Source organism: Scyliorhinus torazame, chromosome 17 (assembly GCF_047496885.1).
Source record: "Scyliorhinus torazame isolate Kashiwa2021f chromosome 17, sScyTor2.1, whole genome shotgun sequence".
In the NCBI taxonomy this organism is placed as follows: Eukaryota; Metazoa; Chordata; class Chondrichthyes; order Carcharhiniformes; family Scyliorhinidae; genus Scyliorhinus; species Scyliorhinus torazame.
The window spans coordinates 60990581-61008817 of NC_092723.1; the positions used below are offsets into that span (position 1 = coordinate 60990581).

An 18237-nucleotide genomic window follows, 5' to 3' on the forward strand; every position below is an offset into this window, starting at 1 on the left:
CGAACATCTTCTAAGAGGAGCTACTGGTTCTGGACAGTATGGAAAAAGGGAACTGCAGGGACATAAACGGCGACTTTTAAAAAAGGGCGAGAGCACCACTGGACAGAGCAAGACAGAAATGGGAAGGTGAACTCGGGACGGAAGTAGGGTGGGGATGAAGCACCAAGTAGGGCCCACTCCACCTCCTCCTGCCTCATACAGTGGTGCATAAAGCACACCGAACCATAACCCGAATGAACAGGCACTTCTGGGAGGAGGACGACAAATGTGAACAGTGCCAGGGATGCCCGGCCAACCATGCCCATTTGCTCTGGGCATGCCCCAAGCTGGTCAGGTTTTGGACAGCCTTCTTTCAGGCGATGTCCAAGGTTGCAGGGGTAAGGGTGGAGCGGTCCCCTAGAGTGGCAGTCTTCAAGATATTGGACCAGCCAGAACTTCATATGGGGCCAACACCTTTGCATTTGGTTCCTTAATCGCCCACCAGAGAATCCTGCTCAGCTGGCGATCAGCAGCACCACTCACAGCTACAGACTAGCTGGCAGACGTATCGGAATTTCTCCATCAGGAGAAGATCAAATACGCCATCCAAGGGTTGGACAATGACTTCCACAAAGCATGGGGGTAATTCATCAGCCTATCCTAAAACCAGTTTGAAGCCAATAATGGATAGAAAGGGAGGGGAGCAGGGGAACAGATAGGAACCACCAGGGCCACAGAAAGCAGGCAGCAAAAGGAAGCAGACAGCAACGGGGGACAGACCCAAGGTAACGCCAGGAGGGTACCAGGGAGAGACCAACAAGGGGGCCAGAGGGCCTCCCACAAAGCCATAAGAACAAAATGAGCTTTAAATAATCCATTTACGGCGGAGGAAAGGGCCCAAGACAGGGCCTGAAAATAGTAGAAAGGTAAGGGGGGGGGGGGGGGGGGGCAGCGTGCGAGAAGAGACGGTGCCAATAAAGGAACAGCATGTAAACTGTGAGCATTAACCGTTTCAATCATCTACTGTACAGTGTATAAATGTAAACTTCAATAAAATGTATAGTTGATGACGGGTAACTATGGTGACTGAAGTGTACAGCATTCTGACAGTTACAATGGACTCGAACCAATGACAAAACTGGCTTTATTCCCGTTGAAAACACCTGGTCTAATTTAAAAATTCATATGAGGACTTTTGGAATAAATGAAGTTAACCGAAAACAGGGTTTGGGGCGGAAATCTTGCTCTGATACAACTTCACAGCCCAGTGAACACAGAGGTACTTTCAGAACTTTAGAAACTACCCAATACTGTGCTAACCACCATTTTGCTCCGGGTGGGCTGGACAGGGGCTTTAGGAGGTGGCAGCATGCAGCGATCGAGAGAGTTGGTGATCTCTTCATTAAAGAGGGTTTCCCGAGCCTGGAGAGATTAGGAGGAGGAGTTTGAGTTGCTGGGTGGGAACGGATTTTGGTACCTACAGGTACGGGACTTTGTCCGGAGGCAGGTTCCAAGCTTCCCTTGCCTCCCTCTGGGGGACTGCAGGATAAGGTGATGTCTAAAACAGGGGTTTGGGAGGAGAGGGTTTCAGAAATATATAAGGAATTGATGGAGTGGGAAGGGGTCCCAATCGGGGAGGTGAAGAGGAAGTGGGAGGAGGAGTTGGGAGGGGAGTTGGAAGTCGGACTATGGGAAAAGGCCTTGAGGAGAGTCAATTCATCGTCATGTGCCAGGTTTAGCCTGATCCAGTTCAAGGTGGTCCACAGGGCTCATATAACTATGGCCCGGATGAGTAGGTTTTTTGAGGATGTGGAGGACAGGTGTGGGAGGTGCGGGAGAAGTCCGGTGAATCACGTACACATGTTTTGGGCGTGTCCAAAGCAGAGGGGATTCTGGCAGGGATTTGCAGATGGCATGTCAGAGGTCCTGGAAGGGAGGGTTACTCCGAGCCCAGAGATGGCAATATTTCGGGTGTCGGAAGATCCTGGGGCCCAGCAGGGGAGAGAGGCCGACGTTTTGGCCTTTGCCTCCCTGGCGGCACGGCAACGGATTTTGCTGGGCTGGAGGGACTGTGAGCCTCCAAAGTCAGGGGTGTGGGTCAGCGACATGGCAGGGTTTCTCAGGCTGGAGAAGATTAAGTTCGCCTTGAGGGGTTCAATTCAGGGGTTCGCTCAGAGGTGGCAGACGTTCAGCGACTTCTTTAAGGACAACTGACCGGGGGGGAGGCATGTCATTGTAGAATAAGGATAGGAAATCAAATATACAGGCAGTAAGGAGGTAGGCGAGGGGGAAGTTGGTTATGTTGGATGGTGCGGTGTGTCGGATCGCTCTGTTGTTTAGAATGTTTAAATGTTAAAATTATAAATGCTTCAATAAAATGTTTTCTAAAAAAAAAAGAAAATGCCCAATAGAAAAACAATCTTTTACTACAAGTTGAGGTCTTCCACTTTGACATTTGTGAAGAAAAGCACTACAGAAAATATAAGCAACTGAAGAATACGAGAACGAGGACTATCTACTGGTGGAAATTGCAAAAATAATAAAACCCTGAAAAACGAAATCCACTTATTTGAAGATTTGCCAAACTTCTTGATTAAAGGTAATATAGTTTACACATTGTACTGTACTTTCCATCCAAAAAACGTTTGCTGTGACTAACAGGAGACTTTCAGCTAAAAAGTGAAAATTCTAAAGTCAGCTAGATAATTATATGAAAATAGGTTTTATTGGGTAGCTGTCATTAGCAATTACAAAACTATTGTTCCAGAAATCCTTGATACAATCACTATTTTACAATGTTGATAAAAATACAAGTTTATTGAACATAGGATCGTTAAAAAGAGATATGGTTCCCATTTAGGTGCAGTGCAGAGCAATTCAGTAGATATTACACCACTCAAATTGAGTTTTGCAATGAGTGATTGTTGCTAGACGTATTGAATCAGAGGAATATAAATTCACATCACAGAAGGAGGCCAATATTCAGCCCATTGTGTCTGCACTGGCTGATTCATGGCCACAATCCCACTTACCAGTTTTACAGATTACAGAACTCCAGCTTCATACCCAAATAAATGTGTCGGTTTCTGCCTGACCTCTCTTTCAGGCAATTAGTTCCGAGTAAAGGATTCCCTCTTGAAATTTCTCTAACCCTTCTACCTCTGACCTCAAATCTATGCCCCTGGCTATGCCCCTGTATTAAAATGTAAGGGATGTAGATTAGAATGATTAGGAAATCCGTAACCTAATTTCCTAATCTGCATCCCTTACATTTTAATACACTTCTCCACTGTTCCAAAACAAAACACAGCCTTTCCAACATTTCCTCATAACTAAAATTTTCCAACCCAGGCAACATCCTTGTAAGTCTCCTCTGGACCTTCTTTAGTGCAATCACATGTTTCCTATAAGGTGGTGGCCAGAATTGCATGCCACACTCCAGCTGTGGCCTAAACAATGTTTTATAAAGTACCAGCATAACCATACAGCAATTATATTCCATACCTCGCGAAAGGAAAAAGTGTTCCATTTGCTTTCTTAATCACCATTTCTCCCTATTTTGCCACCTTCAGACACTTGTGGTCATGCACTCCAAGATTCCGCTGCTCCTCCTCATTTCCCAGTATTGTACCATTTGTTGTGTATTCCTTGCCTTGTTAGACTGTCCCAAATGCATTATTTGGTTAATTTCTGGATTGAACTCCATTTGCCTTACCCCATCTACCTGATTAGTCCATTAATATTTTCCTGTAGTTTACAGCTTTCTTAATTATCAGCCACACAACCAATTTTTGTATCATCTGATAGCTTAAATCATACTCCCTACATTCAGGTTCAAATCAGTGATACATACCACAAAAAACAAAGGAGACAGTATTGAGCCCTGTGGAACCAGGGTGGTCAACCACAACACCACCTAACCTTTCGGACACGAAGGGACAAATGAGGATGGCCAATCCACTTACCCTGCACATCTTTCGACAGTGGGAGAAGGCCGGAGCACCCAGAAGAAACCCACACAGACACTGGGAGAACATGCAAACTCCACACAGAATCATCTGAGGTCGGAATTGAACACCGATCCCTAGCTTTGTGAGGCAGCAGTGCTAACCATTGTGCTGCCCAAAGGTTCCTGCTGTGCCAGAAGTTCCTGGAAAACCCCATCTGTGAAGCTCAATATCTCCAACCAGTTTTACCGAATTTCCTTTACTACAATTAAGGGCAACTGAGCAGACTGGTACTGTTATTTTTTTTAAATTTAGAGTACCCAATTTTTTGTTTTTAACCAATTAAGGGGCAATTTAGCATGGCCAATCCATCTAACCTGCACATCTTGGGTTGTAGGGGTGAAACACACGCAGACATGGGGAGAAGGTGCAAACTCCACAGACAATGACCCAGGGCCGAGATTTGAACCCGGGTCCTCAACACCGCAGTCTCAGTGCTAACCACTGTGCCACATGCCGCCTCCGACTGGTGCTGTTATGATACTAGCGTTGACGCCATGCCCATTATCTTTGGGGATTCTCCAGCATAGGTGGTTAAATTGGCCGCTGAGTTGCAGGCCTCCCTGTGGACATCTGTTTGCTCTCCTACCACCATGGCAGCAGCACCTGTATTGCAGATGGCCATTAACAATTCTGATGGGGTGTCTTGCTTAACTTCACTACTGGAGTCACTAGGTGTAGTCTGTCTGACTTTGCATCTGGTTTATATATGGCCGTTCTATTACATCTGAAACAAATTAACTCTTTACATTTGCATCGGTCTTGGGGATCATCTCCCCATAACCATAACAAGCCTCTAGAGCCAATGACCAAAGGTCACTGTTTCCTTTCACAGGCTTCGCTGCAGTCTCAATATGAATCTTTTGAATGGCCACCGTTTCTCACCATAACTGATTTACCTTGCTTTGCAGGCCGTGGAACTCAAAAACACTTTGTTCCGGGCTTTCAGTCACTTTAGCCAACTCAACCGTTTTGTCTAAGGATACTCTGATTTCTGCCTGTAAAAAACCTCTGAATAAAGTTATTGATACGACAGACCCAACGGTCACGTAACACATCACTCAAGAGATAAACCAATCTCAGGACAGCACAGTAGCACAGTGGTTAGCACTGCTGCCTCATGGCGCCAAGGTCCCAGGTTCGATCCCGGCTCTGAGTCACTGTCCATGTGGAGTTTGCACATTCTCCCCGTGTCTGTGTAGGTCTCGCCCCCACCACTGTGCAGGGTAGGTGGATTGGCCACACTACATTGCCCCTTAATTGGTAACTCTAAATTTTATTTTAAAAATAAGAGATAAACCAAACTCGCAATGTTCAGTCATCTGTCGTAGCCCGACTACAAAAGCAGATACTATTTGTCCAGAACCCCTAATAGGTGAATGGAATTTATAGCGCTGCATAATGATAGACTGGGGTTTGTAGTGGTTTTTCACTAGTTGCACTAATTGATCAAAGGACTTGGTATCCAGCGATGTCAGGATTCGCATGAAGGTTGGCAGACCACAAACTGAGTAATACAAGTTATTGCTGGTCGTCGGCCGTTATTTAATTGACAGCAAAAATGTATCGAAGCCTTTGGGCCCAGTTTTCAACCGCCTAATCGAACGGTTTGATTTCCCCCCTGAATAATGGCATATCTAGTCCCTTTTGCAGATCCCCCTTTCAACCAGACTGATTATTCTCGTTGGCAATATTACGGCACGAGGTGATACAACGAGGTTGAGCTAAATCACAATGGTGACTGATTGACAAAGGAAGAACTTTATTGTCACATGTACCGTAAAGTGAAAACTATTTTTCTGCGGCCAAGGAAACGTACACAGTAGACAAAAAAAGTAGATAGTTACAGTGAATGCGAAAGAGTACACAGTACATCGACAAATAAATAATTAGTTACAGTATGGAACAAGGGCAAAATAACAAAGCAAATACGACATAAGCAAGAGCAACGTAGAGCATCGTGAATGGTGTCTTTTATGGAACAGATCAGTCCGAGGGAGAGGATCTGGTAACTGTGGAGAAGAAGCTGTTCTGAAGTCAGGATGTACAGGTCTTCAGACTTCTGCCTGATAGAAGGGTCTGGAAGTGGGCAAAGCCTGGATGTGAGGGGTCTCTGACAATGCTGTCTGCCTTCCTGGGGCAGCGGTAAATGTAGACAGAATCAATGGGATGGTGGCAAGCTTGCATAATGCGTTTGGCTGAGTTCACCACACTGTAGTTTCTTGCGATCGTGGGCCGAGCAGTTGCCATATCAAGCTGTGATGCAGCCGGATAGGATACTCTCTATGGCACATCTGTAGAAGTTTGAGAGAGTCGAGAACATCATGACTCCAACACAGGATTAGTTCCCTCGACACCCAGGTTTACTCCGATGATCTCCTGCTCCCAGAGTCTGCGCCCTGGCACCTGACAGGACCAGGTTCACACGCTCCACTTCCATATGTTCCGGGTGGGTCACGTGGCCCGCAAAGTTTCACCCTTTAAAAGGGAGACACTATTACACTGGCAAATCAAGGCACTGGCAGAAGACTTGTAGGAAGAATTGACTGATTATAGTGTCTTACACGTCCTCAGGAAGTCTTCAAAAACTTCTCAGACAAATAATTACTTTTAAAATATTTCCCCGTTACATGAACCATGACAGTAGCCAATTGGTACAAAGCAATGTTGCACTAATAAAAACAGTTTAGTCTGCGTCTGGAATTATTGATTGAGGAATAACACTGGAGAATTGTGCTGTTATTCAAATAGTGCAATGGGGTCAGCTACATGCAACTGAAATAGGATCTTCATTTACCATTGTACCAAAATACAACACAAGCCTGACATAGCACTCATTAAATTCTACACTGAACCCATATAGTTATACACACAAGTCCAGGCAGGTGCCTTGAACTAATGTTAGCCATGGCTCAGTGAGTAGCATACTCATCTCTGAACAACCATGATTCTGGATTCAAGTCTCATTCCCTGGCTTGAGTACAAAAATCAAGGTGTTCTCAGTGCAGCACCGAGGAAGCATTGCACTGTTGGAGGTGACATCCTTTGGGTGAGGCATTAAACCGAAGCCTCATCGACCGACTCAGGTGGATACAAAAGATCCCATGGCACTATTTCAAAGAAGAGTAGGTGCATGCTACCTAAGACACGGTGACCGAGAAGGAAACTCTGTCCCTATAAGGGTTGAAAGTTGATGAGGTGGTGTTGAATTGACTGTCAGCACTGAAAGCACGGGACCGGATGAGACGCATTCAAGGATATTGAAGTAAGTGAGAATGGAAATTGCAGGGGTGCTGGCCACAACTTCCCAATCTTTTTTAGATTTAAGGGGGGTGCCAGAGGACTGGAGAATTGCAAATGATTCGTCCTTGTTTAAAAACGGGATAACCTCAGCAATTACAGTCAATTATGGTCAAGCTTCTAGAAACATTCATTTAGGACAGAGTTAGTAGTCCCATGGAAAAATATGGATTGATTAGGAAGAATCAGTATGTGTTTCTAAAAGTGGGTCTGGTGTTTAACTAAATTGGGACTTTTTGAGGTGGTAACAGAAAAGTTGATTAGAGTAATGCTGTTTGTGGTGTACATGGACTTTCAGAAGCGTTCAAATCGGTGGCACACAACAGACTTGAGAGAAAAGTTGCAGCTCTTGGAATAAAAGGGACAGTAGCAATGTGGACACAAAATTGGCTGAATACTATGAAGCAGAGTGTAATGGTCAATGGATATTTTTCACGCTGCAGGAAGGTTTGTAGTGGCGTTCTCCAGGGGCTGGTATTGGGAACCTTCCTTTTCCTTATATGTATTCATGTCCTAGATCTTGGTGTGCAGGGGCAAATTTAAAAGTTTACAGATGACAAGAAAGTATTGTAAACTGCGAAGAGGTAGAAATTCAAAAGGACATAGATAAGTTGGTGGAGTGGGCAGATATTTGGCAGATTAAATTTAATACGGAGAAGTGTGAAGTGGTGCATTTTTGGTAGGAAGAACATGGAGACAATATAAAATTAGTAAAATTCTTGATATCCAGGTTCACTTGATTTGTTGGTCTCACCCTTTTTCTTTATTGGAACATGTTGGCCCTGAACTCTCCTGATTTCCTTCTTGAATGCATCCCACTGTTTTGTCACAGATTGACCCAAGTGTCTGCTCCCAGTCCACTCTGGCCAAATCATAGCTGATTTAATTAAAATCGTCCGTTTCCCAGTTTTAGAATTTCAGGCCAATCCTGATCCTTTTCCACAACAATCTTGAATCTAATGTGATTGCTGTCTGCAAAATGCTCCCCCACTGACACTTAAACCACTCCAACTATCCTTTGAGTCTGCACCAATGCTTAAATAACCCCCAAAACACACTAAAAACTTACCTGCATCAGACTTCATTACTATAGCTTTAGCAGCTTCAAATTGAGAAAAAAAACAAGTCCTACTTACTGCATCTGCTCTACCTCATAACCCTCCCCTTCCATTCCACTTTTGATATTGCAACTACACTTCTAATACCTACACCTCCTTCCCGTCTGGCAGCATATGAAGGATCCGATTTTCTTCACTTGAGTCCAGCCATTTGATTTGATTTATTGTCACATGTACCGAAGTACAGTGAAAAGTATTTTTCTGCGTCCGAGGGAACGTACACAGTAGACAGAATGATCAACAGAGAACATTGACGAAGTGATTGGTTACAGCGCGGAACAATGGGCCAAACAAAGCAAATACATGAGCAAGAGCAGCATAGGGCGCCATGAATAGTGTTCTTACAGGGAACAGATCAGTCCGAGGGGGGAGTCGTTGAGGAGTCTTGTAGCTGTGGGGAAGAAGCTGTTCCTATGTCTGGATGTGCAGGTCTTCAGACTTCTGTACCTTCTTCCCAATGGAAGGGTCTGGAAGAAGGCAATGCCTGGGTGGGAGGGGTCTCTGATAAAGCGGTTTGCCTTCCTGAGGCAACGTGAGGTGTATACAGAATCAATGTGGGGGTGACAAGCTTGCGTGATGCGTTGGGCTGAGTTCACCACACGCTGCAGTTTCTTGCGATCTTGGACCGAGCAGTTGCCATACCAGGCTGTGGTGCAGCCGAATAGGATGCTCTCTATTGCATATCTGTAGAAGTTTGAGAGAGTTGATCAGACATGCCAAAATTCTTTGGCTTCCGTAGAGACGGTGGGCTTTCCTGACTGTTGCATCGACGTGAGTGGACCAGGACAGACTGTTGGTGATGGTGACCGCCCAGGAACTTAAAGCTATCGACCATCTCCACTTCGGAGCCATTGATGCAGACGGGAAAGTGTGTCGTGGTACGCTTCCTGAAGTCGATGATCAGTTCTTTGGTCTTTCCGACATTTAGAGAGAGGTTGTTTTCGGTATACCATGCAACCAAGTGATTTATCTCCCTCCTGTAGTCTGCTTAGACATTGTTTGAGATAGGGCCCACCACAGTCATATCATCCGCAAACTTATAGATTGAGTTGGAGTTAAATCTTGCCACAGTCATGTGTGCATAGGGAATACAGTAGAGGACTGAGCACACATCCTTGCGGGGCCCCGATGTTGAGGACTAATGTGGAGGAGGTGCTGTTGCCTATCCTGACAGATTGCGGTCTGTTGGTGAGGAAGTCAAGGATCCAGCTGCACAGGGAGGGGTCAAGTCCAAGATTGCAAAGTTTGGTTATTAGTCTCGTCGGGATAATGGTGTTGAAGTTGGAGCTGTTGTCTACGAACAGCAGTCTTACATAGGTGTCCTTGTTGTCAAGTGTTGATTGTAGAGCCAGGGAGATAGCATCTGCTGTGGACTGGTTGCGGTGCTAGGCAAACTGCAGTGGATCGAGACCGTCTGGGAGGCTGGCATTGATCAGTCTCAGGACTAGCCGCTCAAAACATTTCATGATAACAGACGTCAGGGCCACTGGTTGGCAGTGGTTGAGGCAAGCTACCTTGTTCTTCTTTGTTTGATTCAATTCGCTACCAAGGAGATCCAGATAGATATGATGGGAACTCCCCACTGCCCTCCAAATGGGCACAAGTACCCAATAGACTGTCAATATATCAAGAGGGGGGTGGAGGGAATGTAGTTTCTCTGGCTGGGGCCACTTCCAATATGACTACTTAATAATTTGAAATTTTAAACGGCAAGTAATTTGTGTACACAATATTTTGGAAAAGTCCAATCACGGTTTGTTTTGAGGATCAGTTGCAGCAATGTCACATGAATTATAAGACAGTGATGTAACTATGAATTGACTGCACCAAACTTTTTACTCCATTATCAATGTGAGAAACAAATGGCCTACATATCCTTCCCTCCTATCTTCACACTCATGAAAACAATTCACAAATAATTTAGCCAAGATAATTGCCTGCCTCTACAAATTAACATTCTAGTCTTATTCTAAATCTGAGAATCACTTTCAAAGTTGTGAAGCTCATTGTTGCTTTTGATCATGGGGTTTCCTCCATAATTAATGTGGCTACCAGTTCACTAAGTCATGAAATAACTGAAGGGTCAGGTGTAATTACAGTAATTGCAATATTTTGCACTCACTGGAATACAAGAATATGGAGGATCTCAGCATGGTGATTACTTCAAATGCTTGCCTTTCAGAGATTTGTCTCCCATAATTATTGGTTTTTAAAAAAGGGAGACAGATTGCAGCAGCATTTTTAAAGGGACAGTCTGGATGAAATTGTAGATTTTGAACTCAGTTGTTTTCTGCACGGCTGGAACAGAGAAAATGAACCCAAACTGACTTTATTGAAAGGACTAATTGCTGAAACTGCTGCAATTCCAACCTTTTCAGCAACTTGGCTAAAATGCTGACAAACTGAAATAATTTGTACGGGAGAGGACGGAAATTTTAAACCAATCAAAAAAAGCTATTTGAATAACTGCAGCTTTCAGTTGGAGAATTAAAACAGCCCACTCTCTCCTCCCACTCCATGCTGGTGCTCCAGCGTGTCACATTGCTAAGTAAATTAGAGTCATTAACAACACATGTGTAAGAGCAATGAAAACAGGCTGAGGATTTAGGTAGTTCCAAAACATTAATAAAAGACAGATTTCTGGGACAATTGGTTGCAAAAGGCATTTTTATTTCAAAATAACTTATTTGGAAAGATTTTATTGCATCAAATCAACTCAAGAGATTTAAATCTGCAATTAACAAATATGGACACAGATCATTCAGAGATCCTGTTCTCAAAAAGAGGAAATAAAAGATAGAGCAGTGCTTGCCAACAAGAAGGAAAAACACAGCTGAGCAGTCGACTTTTATTGTTCTGCTCAGACATTCCACCACAACACTGAGGATGACTTGCATATTCTTGTTACGAATGTCTGACCTGTCTTAAGATGAACAATATTCTTGCCGTTCACAGCATGGCACAACAGAAAGCAAACCAAATTCCCACTGAAATATTTAATCACTTTTTATCATTCAGTTAGACCCATTTGTTCATATCTGTGTACCAACTGTATGCACGTGTATGAAGTGAGTCAGAGCTGCCCATCTAACTTGATTACTGTTGGAACAATCGTAATGTTGAAGAGCTATATAATAAGCCAGTCTGAGATTGTTCCCTCAGTAATCAAATTAATGTTGAATCAAACTTCCCTTTTGAATGTTACCTGAATGGGAAGAATGTGTAGGGTTACAGGCAGAAGTTGAGAAAATGGCACCAAGTGAGTTGCTCAGAGAGCCAGTGCAGACTCTGTGTTGTAACAATTCTGTGATGTGATGTTTTAAGTCAAATATTGGTATGTTGACACTCCCTCCCTTGGAGCACTAGAATGCTGGATCTTTGAGAAAAATTGTATGTAAATGAATGAGAGAGAACATATTGACGGAAACATTCCTTCTAACAGCCACTCCCAAGTCAGAGGTGCAGATCATACCACATACTTCTTTAGAGTTGTGATAAAGTATTAAATCAGTATTGTTTCCTCAAGTTAATTTACCCATTTGCCTCAACAGTTCTATTAAGTGCCATGGAATAGAAGGTTTAGCCATTAAAGATAACAGATTTATAATGCCTCGCAAAGAAAATATTACACAAAAGGTTTACAAAAATCAGACTGCTTGCATTTTTTTTTGTCTTTCCTTTTCAAAATGTACCAACTCTCACTTAGGCATAATTCTGTGGACAACTTGTATTTGAATCTTTAACTTGAATAGAGGCTTTAATTAAATTACTGTGAAAAACCCCTAGTCCAGCGCCTGTTCGGGGAGGCCGGTACAGGAATTGAACCCGTGCTGCTGGCCTTGTTCTACATTACAAGCCAGCTGTTTAGCCCACTGTGCTAAACCAGCCCCTAAACTAGTTTATCAATACCAAGTCTAATTTATTCTCTAACAGAGCATCAGGCTTTTCTAAAAAGCCAACATCAACTCTGGGCACATCTCATCTCCCCATAGAGATGGGGAGGCCAATTCAATTTCATCCATTTATACTCTGGCTGCCATTACCTACTATAGCACAATTCGCGGATCAAATTTCAAACTGTGCATTTACAAACTGAGCCATGAGATGAAGTTGGGTGCTGTTGACTTTTCCCTTTGCTGTAAAATAAGCGGCAAAGTTTCCAGTTGTGGGTTGTATCTCCTTAGAATTTCTTTTTTTGATCTGCAACTATTGCTTTTGCCAGCTTAACTCAGGTGATAACACACTCAGACCCCAAGATGCAAGCAGGTAGTACTGAGGAAGTGTTTCACTGTTAAACATGCTATCTTCCTGTTGGGATGTTAGACTGTTTGTTTGAATGAAAGTTAACTATTTTAAAAGTAACAGCGTTTTCCTGGGTCGATCTAACAAAAGTGATGCAATAATCTAGAATGACTGATCGCTCATCTCATTGTCCTTGATGATAACTCACAATGATAACGCACAGCATATCTTTGTGTGTTTGCCTACATAATAACCTGCAGATTTCAAAGTAATTTGCTGGATGTTAAATGCTCGAGGTTTTTGAGATGCGATGAGGTATTATGCAAGTTTGTTTTATCAAGTCTGTTCATCTTGAATCTCTCTCAAACGTATTCTCACTAAAATGAGAATAACCGCGTCAGGAAGATGGTTTGCCACATTAGTTGCTGTCTTGCACTAAACTGTGTGGCCAGGCTATTTATTTTGCCTCATACCTATTTTCACTTGAGCGTATTCAATAGTTTGTTACAATTCTGACATTTATATTTATTATATGGAGGCTTTAGCTTTAAATTTAGGGCTAATGTAGGGGGTCACGTGACCTGTTCTGCAGTCTGCCCGACAGTAAGCCTGGATGATTTCCACAAAGTTGAAATCTTAGAATTTAGCCATCTCTACAGACATCTTAAGATTTTTTTAAAAAGTGAAGCTCCCGTTACTCAACAGTAAATGACAATACAATACTGACCTTTGACCTGCTGTAATGGCAATTGGAGATGGTCCATTTGGAGGTCGAGGTTCCTCACAGGTCCTCATTTCCACCTCCACCTTATCGAGGAACTAGAGGAAAGAGGTGATGGGAGAAGAATATGGTCAAAATGTTACATTGCAAGTGAATGGCAATTACAGTGTTTACCCTAAAAGTGCACAGGAATAATTTCTGAAGCTTAAACTCTACAGAGTGCCCACCTATTCATTTTGAAATGCAGTATATACGCAAGAGCCAATTGTGACATTTTCTTGATTTATTTATTCCAAGTAATAGAAGCGATTGGCTTTGATACTGCCCCCCCCCCCCCCCCCCCCCCGGACGAACTAGATCACCGTAGGAATATTTCACAGCACTATTACTTTTTTCTCCCCCTCCTCAGCGAAATCGAAATAACTGAAAATTTATTTCCGAAACTCAGGTACAGACAACCTTAATTTTCCAGAAGGTTCTAGCTGACCCCTGCACTCTGGTGAATATTTCTTTTTTTAAAAAAATATTTTATTGAAAATTTTTGGTCAACCATCACAGTACATTGTGTATCCTTTACACAATAATATAACCGTATAAATAATAATGACCTGTTTTATAAACAAAGAATAAATAATATATAACTAAAACTAAAACTAAATGGCAACTGCCTTGTCTCAGATAAACACTCTCCAAAAATATGTTTTAACAGTCCAATATACAATTATTTATAGCAACGACCTATACATATTATACATATATATTAACAACCCTGAGAGTCCTTCTGGTTCCTCCCCCCCCGGGCTGCTGCTGCTACCTTCTTCTTTTACATTCCCTCTATCTTTCTGTGAGGTATTCGACGAACGGTTGCCACCGCCTGGTGAACCCTTGAGCCGATCCCCTTAGGACGAACTTAATCCGTTCCAGCTTTATAAACCCTGCCATGTCATTTATCCAGGTCTCCACACCCGGGGGCTTGGCTTCCTTCCACATCAACAGTATCCTGCGCCGGGCTACTAGGGACGCAAAGGCCAAAACATCGGCCTCTCTCGCCTCCTGTACTCCCGGCTCTTGTGCAACCCCAAATATAGCCAACCCCCAGCTTGGTTCGACCTGGACCCCCACTACTTTCGAAAGCACCTTTGTCACCCCTACCCAGAACCCCTGTAGTGCCGGACATGCCCAGAACATGTGGGTGTGATTCGCTGGGCTTCTCGAGCATCTCGCACACCTATCCTCTACCCCCAAAAATTTACTGAGCCGTGCTCCAGTCATATGCGCCCTGTGTAACACCTTAAATTGAATCAGGCTTAGCCTGGCACACGAGGACGATGAGTTTACCCTACTTAGGGCATCCGCCCACAGCCCCTTCTCAATCTCCTCCCCCAGCTCTTCTTCCCATTTCCCTTTCAGCTCATCTACCATAATCTCCCCCTCGTCCCTCATTTCCCTATATATATCTGACACCTTACCGTCCCCCACCCATGTCTTTGAGATCACTCTGTCCTGCACCTCATTCGTCGGGAGCTGCGGGAATTCCCTCACCTGTTGCCTCCTGGTGAATATTTCTTAATATCCGCTTAATAAAAATCTATTTACACATCATTCAATTCATTTTAAAATATTCTGCAGTCAGCAAATAAATTATTTATGACATTGTGTAATTTTTAAGTTCAACCCAAAATTTATCAGTGAAATGGAGCAGAGGTACAGTTAATGTAAAATAATGGAGCATTTATCTCTGGTCAGGATGATTTATATTGGATAAGACAGACATCTTTTAAACTTTGGAAATCTACCTTACCAGACAAATGGGGTGGGTCTTCAGTTTTGTCCATTGTATCTAAATAAAGGAGCAATGATCAACAATTGCTTGTTAGACTAATTACAATGAGGACGTACTGGCTTTTTTGATATATTAACATGATTAATATCACATTACTAGTCAAGTTACAGTCCATTTCAACAAAGACCTATTTTCAAGCAATTCTACCAGATGAAATTATACCCAGAAATAAGATTCAAGTACGAAACACACCGATACAGCTGGTACAAATAAGATTTGTTTTATGACCTACAAGTCAGTGAGATTGATCTACTTAAGTGCCTTTTGTTATAAATGCTAAAATAGATGGAAATTATTTTTAGTCATACTGTAATAATTTATTGCAAGAAAACACGACATTTGCAGCATATTAATATTTATCCCCTTATTCAATGCTTCAACATCCTTGGATTCAGTTATCGCTTAAAAATAAATCCAAGGAAGGTTAAAGACTGCCATTCTCCACAAGAAGAACATGGGATAACTTGTCACACTATATTTTCCAGAAGGCAGCACGGTCGCACAGTGGTTATCATTGTTGCTTCACAGCTCCAGGGTCCCAGGTTCCATTCCCAACTTGGGTTACTGTCTGTGTGGAATCTGCACGTTCTCCCCAGGTCTGCGTGGGTTTCCTCCGGGTGCTCCAGTTTCCTCCCACAAGTCCCGAAAGACGTGCTTTAGGCAATTTGGACATTCTGAAATCTCCCTCGGTGTACTCGAAGAGACACCGGAATGTGGCGACTAGGGGCTTTTCACAGTAACTTCATTGCAGTGTTAATTAAAGTCTACTTGTGACAATAAAGATTATTATTACACTATCAGCTGTGTAAGCTTCCAAAGTGTCATTATCTTAAGCATGACAACATTACTTATACGCGAGTGGCCACAGGGCAGACCTCTTTCTTGTAGGCCTCTCCTTGCTTTATTATACATTCTTTACATTTCTGGTAACTTTGAATTATATGCCCATTAACTGTAACCAAAGGTGGTGATGGTCAGTCTATTCTATCTAACAGAACCCAGCATGAGAAATAAGCAGTTACAGTGATCTGGAGAATTCAGATGAAGTGCTACAGCATCACTTCTGCAGCACCCTAAAATTATGAGACAATCTTGCAGCAGGTAATACTCCTAGCTTTGTCACATTGCTCACAAGTGCAACCCAGCAACAGCAACTTTAATTTCCATGTGAAACCAAATATCAATCACTGTTGATTTCGGAGTAACCTCTTGTTTTTCTGCAGTACAGCTGGAATACGGGATCACATTGGAAATTACTTCAACTTCCATTACACAGCGAATAAAAATTGATGGTGCATGTTCTTCAAGCAGCACTGAAATTGCTGTCAAGACAGTACTTACGACACAAATAGGTAAAGGCCCAAATATGCTTTACTCACCCGAATGGCTGCCTTGTTGCAGTATACCCTGGTAATAGCCAGCCATGTGGGCAGATCCAGCACATTTTGCAACACTTCCTCATCCAGTTCCAAATTTGTAAGCTGACCCTCCCCTTTAAGCGTACTTACATTGATTTTGTCAGGAGAGAGATTCTTTGTAAATCTGAAATACAGATATAATAAATGGGTCATGTGGCAAAAATGGTCCGAAAATATTCTTGTCTATTATTTTAAATCTCCACTTCCAAAATGACAATGTCAACATTTATATAGCACTGCTACAATAGGAACATTCCAAGAAAACTCACTTGGGGGAGGGAGAATAAGAAGGAAAGGGCAAAAAGAAAACGCTAACAATGAAGTAACTGTCCAGGCATGGTGAAAAAGACATGAGAAATGACCGAACAATGTTGCAAAGATGGACTTTTGAGAATTGATTTAAAAAAAAAAAAACGTGGAGAGAGAAACTGAGAGGAAGCAGGAACAAACTCCATCCACCTTTGTCCCATTTGAAGACTCGCCAAACAATGCTGGGAGAAAAACAAGTTACTGTCAAAAAGACCAAAGGAGGTGAGAAATTTGAAGAGCACTTTAAATTTAGTAGACAGGGAACTTAGATTTACGGAGATGGGGAAGTGATGGTTGAGTGGCGCCTGAAGTTTCAGCTAGGATTTCATAGAGGGTGGAGATTGAAAACCTGGCAAAGACATTGGATGGAGTGTAAAGGTGACCAAAGCAAGGATAAATCTCTTCAGTAATGTTATGTGCCAGGATTGAGGTAGAATTAAGCAGCTGCAAAGTCTCAGCTTCAGCCCCTTAAATAATTTCCAGAAGACAAAGAACACTAGCCACATAGAAATGACTAGAATTTAAACTTGGAGCTAATGATAAGACATTTATGAATTCCAGAGGGGAGTAGTTTTTAATTTTTGCAGTATATTTTTTGTGCCTTGCAACATGCGACAGCTAATCAACCATAATCAACAACAATTTATAAATTGGTTGATGCACGACAAATTAAAAACATATGTAGGTAACACAAATTTCAAACTAGTTTTTAAAAAAACATAACTAATCATTCAACTGGATTTAAGAATTTTTGAAGCATTAAACATTCTTCATAATCAGGTTCTGACATTCCAAGAGCTTAATGCTAAGTCATCAAGAAGAATGCATTCCCTGCTTACACTGCACCCAGTACAGCGTTTTGCAAGACAAGAAACTTTCGTCAACTGTGCATGTGATTCTTTGGGTGTCACAAATACATCCAGTAACCATAGAACATTACAGCGCAGTACAGGCCCTTCGGCCCTCGATGTTGCGCCGACCTGTGAAACCACTCTAAAGCCCATCTACACTATTCCCTTATTGTCCATATGTCTATCCAATGACTATTTGAATGCCCTTAGTGTTGGCGAGCCCACTACTGTTGCAGGCAGGGCATTCCACGCCCTTGCTACTCTCGGAGTAAAGAACCTACCTCTGACATCTGTCCTATATCTATCTCCCCTCAATTTAAAGCTATGTCCCCTCGTGCTAGACATCACCATCCGAGGAAAAAGGCCCTCACTGTCCACCCTATCCAATCCTCTGATCATCTTGTATGCCTCAATTAAGTCACCTCTTAACCTTCTTCTCTCTAACGAAA

General features: G+C 42.7%; 1 protein-coding gene across 1 annotated transcript in view; it reads right to left on the reverse strand.

The window, feature by feature from the left end:
* The window catches only part of bltp3a (bridge-like lipid transfer protein family member 3A), a 238498-nt gene that overhangs the window by 111162 nt on the left and 109099 nt on the right, over nt 1–18237 (reverse strand). Inside the window, exons 2-4 of the mRNA XM_072480504.1 lie at nt 16590–16752; nt 15169–15207; nt 13374–13465 (exon numbers count right to left, since the gene is read on the reverse strand). Of these exons, the coding sequence (XP_072336605.1) occupies nt 13374–13465; nt 15169–15207; nt 16590–16752 (294 nt within the window). The remainder of the gene's footprint in view (nt 1–13373; nt 13466–15168; nt 15208–16589; nt 16753–18237) is intronic.